This window comes from Myotis lucifugus, unplaced genomic scaffold (assembly GCF_000147115.1).
Source record: "Myotis lucifugus unplaced genomic scaffold, Myoluc2.0 scaffold_229, whole genome shotgun sequence".
Taxonomy (NCBI): Eukaryota; Metazoa; Chordata; class Mammalia; order Chiroptera; family Vespertilionidae; genus Myotis; species Myotis lucifugus.
The window spans coordinates 440,947-449,223 of record NW_005871277.1 but is presented as its reverse complement, the minus strand read 5'-3'; the positions used below and the strand labels follow the sequence as shown (position 1 = coordinate 449,223).

Genomic DNA, 8,277 nt, shown 5'->3' with positions numbered 1-8,277 from the left:
GGGGACTATACACGTTTGCAGTCGTCAGAAAGGCGTCCCCTGGTGAGGATGCTGAGCCATTTCTTTACAACCTGCAGCTAAAAAAGTGCCAGCAGCCAGGAGGCCCTGGGACGGTGTGTGGCGTGCGGCCGGCCGGGGCCCCCCTTCGGCCGCCGTGCGCACTGGGAGGACGTGCAGGGTCAGGCGGTCTTTGTGAGCTCCCCTGCGCTAGGGCCTCTGTGGTCTGAGATGGGACGCTCAGAGTGGCAGTGACTGGGCTGTCCTCCATCTCCCGCTCTCCCTCCCTGCTGCCCAGTGATGGCCCGGCAGTCACCCCGCCCCCCCAGGGGTCACAGCTCCAGGACCAGCTCTCACCCCACTCCTGGAAAGTGCTGGACCCCATTCTCATTGCTCCTGCCCCTCCCCTCCCCCAGCTGTTGGGGGCCCTCCGCCCCCATGGTTCCCTCCGTGTCAGATCTGGGAGAGCTGAACTACTCTACGTTCACTGCCCAGCAAACCCAGCAACCAGGGGCCACACGAGAGAGCATGGCTCCCCGGAGCCTGGCCCGCACCCCCTCCCAGGGGAGTCAGACCTCCCACAGCCTCGGAGTTAGACCTTGACGGTGCTGGGCTGCGGGTGCTGGGCTGCGGGAGCCGCCACGCCTCCTGCTTGCTGCGGGCTTCCGGGGTGCGGTCGCTGCGGGCCATTGGGAGGCGCAGGCTCCTTGTCAGACGCTGTCCTCACGCTGCGCCTTTGCATGTGTCTCCACTCGGTCTTGCTTGGAGATGTGACACGTCTTGTCTACGTCCGTTCTCTCTCTGTTTCCTCCAGTCGCTTCCCTGTTCCTTCTCCCCACACCTGCAGGTGTCTCCCCCTCCCCTCCTCCTCCTCTCCCCCCTCCCCTTTCCTCCTCTTCCCAACCTCCTCTCAACACGGGTATCTGTGGACTGTTCTTCTGTGAATGGCTGGGAGGCTGAGGGGTTTTCTCAGCTCCCTGCTGGGGACCAGTCGTCGCACCCCTATCCTCAGAGCTCCCTCTGATCCCCTTTCCCGTTAATACCGACTTTGGCCTCCGTTGCACATGCAGGTGGGTCTGGGAGCGTGGAGGGGTCCCCTTTTCCTGGGGGAGCCCTGGGAAGGCGCTCCCATTTGGAACAAGCTTCTGACTTGGGAGGCCAAGCACTTGGCCGGTGCCCCGATCCCTCTAGAAACGGACCATCTGTGGGCAGAGAGCGGAGCAGCTGCCAGCCAGGCGCCTGGCTTTCTGCTCTGTACCAGTACGTGGGGCATAGCCCTGCCTTTTCCTTGGCTACACCGTGTATGTGTGTGGATTCCCTCAGCCCGCCAACCGCAGGGTCTAACCAGACACACCGAGCCCACTCTCAGGCAGTTAGGGAAGAGGAGGCAAGTGCTCTTTACATGGTGCGTCTGCCTGGTGACCGGAGGGGTCGCTGAGAATGGTGTCTTCATGGTCCGCTCTGTGGGCATTAAGGGCAGGAAATATCCTTAATGGATTTGGATTTTGGCTTTCCTGTCCTGTGTCGGCCTACATTTGAACCAGGAGGTCTTTTTCTCCACTCCTCTGGGCCAGCATAGGGCTAAGCAGCTAAGGGAAGCTTAGCTAAATGGTCATGATTTGGATTTTGTATGGATTTTATGGAGAGAGAGAGAGAGAGAGAGAGAGAGAGAGAGAGAGAGAGAGAGAGGTGTCAAGTCAATTCCAGGCAATTTTGGGCAGTTCTGACCTGCAGAGAAATGCTACTGGCAGTGTCTGGGGAAGGCGATACGGCAGATCCAGGAGAATCCCTGAGCCCGAGGCCTTTGCCGTTCAGTAACGCTCCGACTCCTTGGGAGACGGAGCACCCAGAGTTGCGGGTTCCTGGACGCTTGAGCAGAAGGGACTGGTCAGGAACGGAGCTGGGAGCTCAGCTTCCCGGAGAGCCCAGGGCTGGATTCCGTCCTGATAGGGAACCTGCAAGCCAACCTCAGGTGCACTTGCCACCTTCATAGATGGAGTTGCTTAACCCAAGCTTCCTATGTCCGAGAGACACCAGCGCCCTGGGCCTCATGACCTGGAAGTGCCCCAGGTGAGCTTGACCTTGGCGGGGACATGGTCACCCTCCTAGAAAAGGGAGGCGATTTGATTCCAAAGGGCTTGGCAGGTGGCGGACGAAGCTGGTTGGAGCACATGTCACGTATCTTTTCTGTGTAATTCACTAAAATTAAAGACCTGTTTTGCCCTCTTACCCTCCCTCCCTACTGTCCCGCTAGACTCTTGGTTGTGGGTGTTTTCTGCCTCGGAAGAGTGTCTTGGTGCCTCCAGGAGCCTTCTGTTGTGGTTCTGCGTTTGAGGGCTGAGCTCAAAGTGGGAACAGGTGACCAGCCGGTGTCCTGGCAGGGCTCAAGCTTGGCTGTTTCCCAAGAGAAAATGAGCTTATCCTCCCCAGCGGATCAGGATTGTTTGGGAGTTTTGCCCGGAGCAGCCAGCGTTGCCTCACCCCAGGTGTGTCTCAGCCCGGCTCTGCCCCCACCGCTGAGATTGTCAGTGACGACCCCAGCGAGTTCCTTCTGGCCGGCTGATTTCTCAAATGACATGTGGAAGCAGGACTTTCCTTTGCTGGTGACCTCTCTACCCGCTTTATTAGGAAGAGTTTGGAAAAATAGGGCCGCCTGGCGTTGAGAATCTTGGCTCTGTCACATAGTCACTGGGTAATTGGACCAGCTACCTGGCCTCACACCTCAGTTTCTCCCTCTGAAAAATGGGGCCACTGTGTAGTGTTTACCCCGAAGGGTTGTTGTAAGGATGAAAGAACATTGTTGTAGAGAACGTAGGTCCGTGCCTGGCCTGGTAAGTGGTAAATGGATGTATGTGATAAAACACGGGAATAGTGACAATTTGTGGATCGCAATAATGAAAACATCCCTGGAGGTGTCACTTGGCTTGGAGAATCCATAGAATGTGTAGAGTCTCTCGAGCCCTGACGGTGATGTTTTTAAGCGCTGCTTCCTGGGCCCACTTGCTACGCAGACCACGCATCACTCACTGTGCGGGGTCCCTCCCAGGAGGCCGGCTGGGCCCTGGAGACAGGCAAACCGCACAGCAGGTGTATACCTGTGAGCTTCCTTCCACACAGACACCTTAGTCAAGGCTGAGAAGGGGTGAGGACGCCCCACCAGCATTGGAGCGTAGCCATCTCCACCCTGTGCCCGCCTCCCCCTTCCCTTCCAGCTGCTGCCGTGAGGATCTCTGTGGGTAGACTGCGGAGCTGGGGAAGGAGGAAGGAATGGGGGGTTGGCAGGTTGGGTGTTTGGGGTGGGAGACCTGCCTTCTCATGGTGAGTTGGACCGAGTGCCTTTGTGCGCGTGGAGGGCGGGGCTCCTGAGCTCCGTGCTGTCAGGGGCCGTGGAAGACCAAGACGTCGCCTCCGACCTGAACTTTGGAGGCGCTTCTTGATACTTTATTTGCTGAAGGGCGATGGAGTGATGCCATCCACCCACGAAGAGGAAGGTTGCTTCACTGCCAATTCTTGCAGGAAACCCCAGAGGCCAGAGGCATGTCTACATTCGTTCGTCTGTAAGTTTCTTCTCCCGCCTTCCCACAAAGACAGTCCCATGTTGGGGCCGCGCAGCTGCCTTCTCATGTTTTAAAATTGCCTCGAACTGCTTGCTCACCGCTGAGGACTCCTTTCTTCGTCACAGGGTGTCTGTCCTACTCCTTCTCATCAGGATTTACCGCAGACCAGTTGCGATGGAGCTGAGGGGGCTGAGGCAAGAGTGCAGTTCCCCGTGGCCCTTGGAGGTCTCGGCCTCCCCGATCGACCGACCGCGTGCGCAGATGCCGGCACTGGTGGGAAAGAGAGTGACTTTGTTTCTCAGGCTCCACGTTTGGCTCACGTTGTGAAGAAACGCCATTGATAATGCATCTTCTAGATTTTCTTCTACGGCTCTTAAAAAATTCTCTCCAGGGTGCACAGATGTCACAGACTGTCGTCCTTCAGTTCTCTTTGGTCCCCTCTGTCACCTGGGCTGCACTTAAATCATCGACTTGGTTCTAATCATGCGTTTGGTCCGCCAGGCGCATGGCACTATCCACTCGGCTGGGGGAGAGAGAGAGGCCATGAGGCATGGTCTCCTCACCCAACAACCTGTTTCTCCGTTGAATCTTAAAATAGAGAGATTCATGGGATTCTTGCTACCGTTGTCATGGGCTTTGTAAGGCTGCGGATTTGGACTCTCTTACCATCGCAATCTACTTCTCCCTTTCGTTTGTTCTTGTACACGACTGAAGGAGTCTGAGCCCAGCCCGCGGAGGGCCAGGGAGGCCGCGAGTATTGGTGCTGTTAGCTGCGGGGTTCTCCCCGAGTCTCGTGCGTGGGGAGCAGGAGCCTGGAGGCGGGTTTCTTGTTTGGCGCTGGCCTTCTCTTCTCTGGAGGAGGACAGTGGGTGGGGGTTGGGGTTGCCCACCTCCCGCTTTAATCTGCACTTTCACTTTTCTCTTAAAGGTCTTGATGGTGATGATTTCTCAGAACTTCAGACGCTGAAGCGGCTTCCTGCTCCGAACCTCACTCCTCCGGCTTGAATTCTGTGTGATGGGCTCCCTACTAAAGTCTCTCTCCCTTTCCTAGGTCTTCTGATTGCTCAGCAGGCCCGCCCACCCGAGGTGGGCACCCCCGAAGCTGCAGCTCTCACTGGCCTTTCTTCCTCCCAGGCGCAACAGAGAGCCAGGGGCCGGGAGCCCTCGTGGGTCTGGGACTCCATGGAACCGCACTCTGTCCGACAGGCCGGCTCTTGGGCTTTCTTCCAGCCCCGCTTCGAAGGCTCCCCGTCCGGGGGCTGACCCGCGCCCTCTGATTGTCCCTCTGCAGGACACATCCACCCGCCCCCGGGAACGCCGCTGCACCTGAGAGGCTGGAGGCTCTGAAGTACCAACGGATAAAGAAGCCCAAAAAATCATCCAAGGGCTCTTCGAAGTCAAAGAAACGATCCGGTAAATGGCGGGAAGCGCCTCGCTCCCCTCTTTCCACCTCGCCCGCCATGATTGTGGGGTGGTTTGCTTCGGGACCCCCGGCCTGGGGTTGTCTTTAGGATTGAATCCATCAGTTCTCTCACTCTCTGTTTCTCTTGAACTTGAATTTGCAACGAACGCACCGTCTAATTTTCATGTAAGAATAGGAAAGAGAAGGTTAAAATCTCCGCTTGTCCTTCCAGTTCTGTTCCCTCCCGCCTGGGAACCGTTCCTCTCCGTGGCATGTGTGTTTTCAAGAGCCCTTCTGCGTACACCGTTAGGAAAGATGGTGTATTGTGTTAGTCTATTTTTAAACAACCTAAATCGTATCGGAGTTTTATCCATTCTGCAACTCGCGGATCTCCGAATGTATTTCCTCCCTATCGTTTCGGGCCTTCTAGCTGGGCGTGGGAATGACGGGGTCCCGCTCCGTGGTCAGGGGACGTTGTGGCAGGAACCTAGCTTCTGCAGTTGGTCATGTTTTTCTCAATGAGAGAGGGGAATCTCGCTTTGTAAAAGGACACCTCTTGCGAATTATGCCTAACGTTTCTCCAGCGGTTAATAGGTGGCTGCTAAGAGAGCGTAAAACCAGGTCAGCCCTTTTCGGATGTAGAGAATTCCTTAACATTCCCCCATACTCTCTTTGTACCGGTGGTTTTAAGGATGTGACAGGCTGTCAGAGAAAACGGCGGAACAGGATCTTGTCAGTCTGGAATGGCTGCTGTAGAGGAACTTGCTTAGAGACAGGGTTACGGGGAAGTGTTACCCAGAGGCCTCTTGAATCTTGGGGAGAATGGGAGCACTTATTTCTCACTTAACCGTTGGGTGGTGCTATTATTCTTTTAGTTTATAGGTGGGAATACTGAGGCAGAAAAAAAAAAAGAAAATGAAGTTTTTGGAGTTTGGGTGGGAAATTGGATCCCAAAGCTGAATTTTCAACTCCTATAAGTTCATTTCAGCCTAAGACCTCTATCTATTATCTATCTATCTATCTATCACCTATCTTTTTTTTTGTAAAAAAGGCATAGCAGATGTCCACGTTCTCTTGTCCTGTTCCTTTATATATTAAAAACTCTCAAAGATGTCTTTAACCCAGGCCTATTCCATGAGCTCAAGTCTCATATTTCCAGTTGCCCGCTGAACCTGCGTTTGGATAGTTTATAAGCCTTTACAATGCCCAGAATAGAGTTATTGATTATCCTCTCCCAATCTTTCTCAGTTCCTCCCCAGGTTCATAAATAGCACGGCTGCCAGCCCAGTCACGCAGGCCCCTCGACCACGATTCTTCTCTTGCCCTTACATCCAATCCATTGGGAAGGTCTGTTGGCTCAGCGTTTAGAACGTATCCTGAATCTGACCCCACTTATTTCCTGTCTCAGCTGCTAAAACTGCACATTGTAACACACACTCCTCCCTCGCCTTGACTACGGCAAGCGCCTCCTCGCGGGTCCTCCTGCCTCCAGCCCGGCTCCTTCTATAGTCTACTGTACACACAGCCACCAAAGTGACCTTTAGAAAATGTAACCACATATTCTCTCCTTTAGTCATGGGCATGTGCCTACTCATGCACACACACACACACGTACATGCATACGCGCACACACACATGCACACACATGCACGCATACTTCTGATTCAAACCTTCCAGAAGCTTCCCACTGAAACCAGCAGAGATTTAGAACTTCTTGCCCTAGCTGGTGTGGCTCAGTGGCTAGAGCGTCAGCCTGTGGACTGAAGGGTCCTGGGTTCGATTCTGGTCAAGGGCATATGTCCGGGTTGCGGGCTCGATCCCTAGTCGGGGGGCGTGCAGGAGGCAGCCGATCAATGATTCTCTCTCATCATTGATGTTTCTAGCTCTCTCTCCCTCTCCCCTTCCTCTCTGAAATCAGTTAAAATGTATTTTTTAAAAAAAGAACTTCTTAGGCCGCCCTGCCTGCCTGTCCTGCCCTGCTTTCTCTGCTCACTCGGTGTGAGCTGTGACGGCCTTCCTCCTGTCTCTGGAACATGTCACGTGTGCTCCTAACTCAGGGCTTTCCCACGTGACATCCTCTGTCGGGGACACGTTGCCTCGGGTCTTTGCAAGGCTCGCGAGGGTTTCTCTGTCAGAACAGCAGTGTCTCAGTCGTTTGCTTCCTCGTGACCCTGGTTTATCTTTTTCTGTAGCACTTGCAGTGTCTGCACCTTTGATTTCTTTAGTTTTTAAGTCTTACAGTTTGTCCGGCTTCCTCACTCCCGCATTAAAGTGTAATCTTCCGGAAAACAAGGGCTGGATCTCTATCCCCAGCAGGGCCATGAGGCAGAGGCATGGCCCTGGCGCCAGAAAGGACCAGGCCCGACTCTATGCACGTGACTGAGCTCTCGTGTAAAACCCACCGTTGCTTGAAGGGAAGGGGTGGGGGGTGAGTGGGATGAAAACAAATGTGTGAAGTCCCAAGCCCAGCACCTAGAATGGTGCTTGGTACTCAGGTGGCACAAAAAAGACATATGGATATTCCTTTTAGAAAAACTGTTACCTAAGGATAGGTTTTTTATTGATTATTTTGAGAGAGAGAGAGAGAGAGAGAGAGAGAGAGAGAGAAAGGGAGAGAGAAAGAGACAGGGGACCAGCCCTGCAATATGCCCTGACCGGGATGAGAACCTGCAACCTTTTGCTGTTTGGGACGAGGCTCCAACCAACTGAGCCACCTGGCCAGGGTAGTATTTCTCTAATAAGAAGAAGAAAAAAAGGAATATTCTATAAAATATGTTACATAAGTATATTCAAGATTAAATAAAAGATAAAATAGAATAGGGATTGGCTAGATCCACCTGCTTCTTTGACTCTGGGGAGCAGGAGGGGGGGGCAGCCGTGGTGTGGGTTCTGTGGGATGGGCCTCCCAGCCAAGTCCCTCTGGGGTGAGGAAGGTGGTTTTTCTCTCTCTGCCCTGGTCCCCCGTATACTCAGCGACCCCTTTGTTTAAGCCCGAAGCCCGGAGGATGCGTCCCGGCAGGCGAGCGAGGTGCGTGTGCGAGGGCCGCGGTCTTCCTTCTCACCCACTCTCTTTTCTTTCCGCCTCTCCCGTGCGCCCGTCCCACCTCCCTAGACGGTCCTGCCTCCCAGGCTCAGCAGCTTCCAAACTCTCAGGTCCTGTGGCCCGACGAAGCTGTCTGCCTCCGGAAGAAGAAGAGACACGCTCGGCCGGACCCCTTTGCCCGCCTCTCAGACTTGTGCCATCGCCAGCTTCCGGAAGACCAGACGGCCATCCTCAACAGCGTGGACCACGACGACCCCGGCCATGCCACTCTGCTGTGA

The 8,277-nt window shown here is 54.6% G+C and overlaps 1 protein-coding gene across 1 annotated transcript in view; it reads left to right on the top strand.

Moving 5' to 3' along the window:
• Positions 1 to 8,277, top strand: part of IGSF9B (immunoglobulin superfamily member 9B) — a 46,748-nt gene extending 38,471 nt beyond the window's left edge. The window contains exons 19-20 of the mRNA XM_014463935.2: positions 4,846 to 4,967; positions 8,069 to 8,277. Of these exons, the coding sequence (XP_014319421.1) occupies positions 4,846 to 4,967; positions 8,069 to 8,277 (331 nt within the window). The remainder of the gene's footprint in view (positions 1 to 4,845; positions 4,968 to 8,068) is intronic.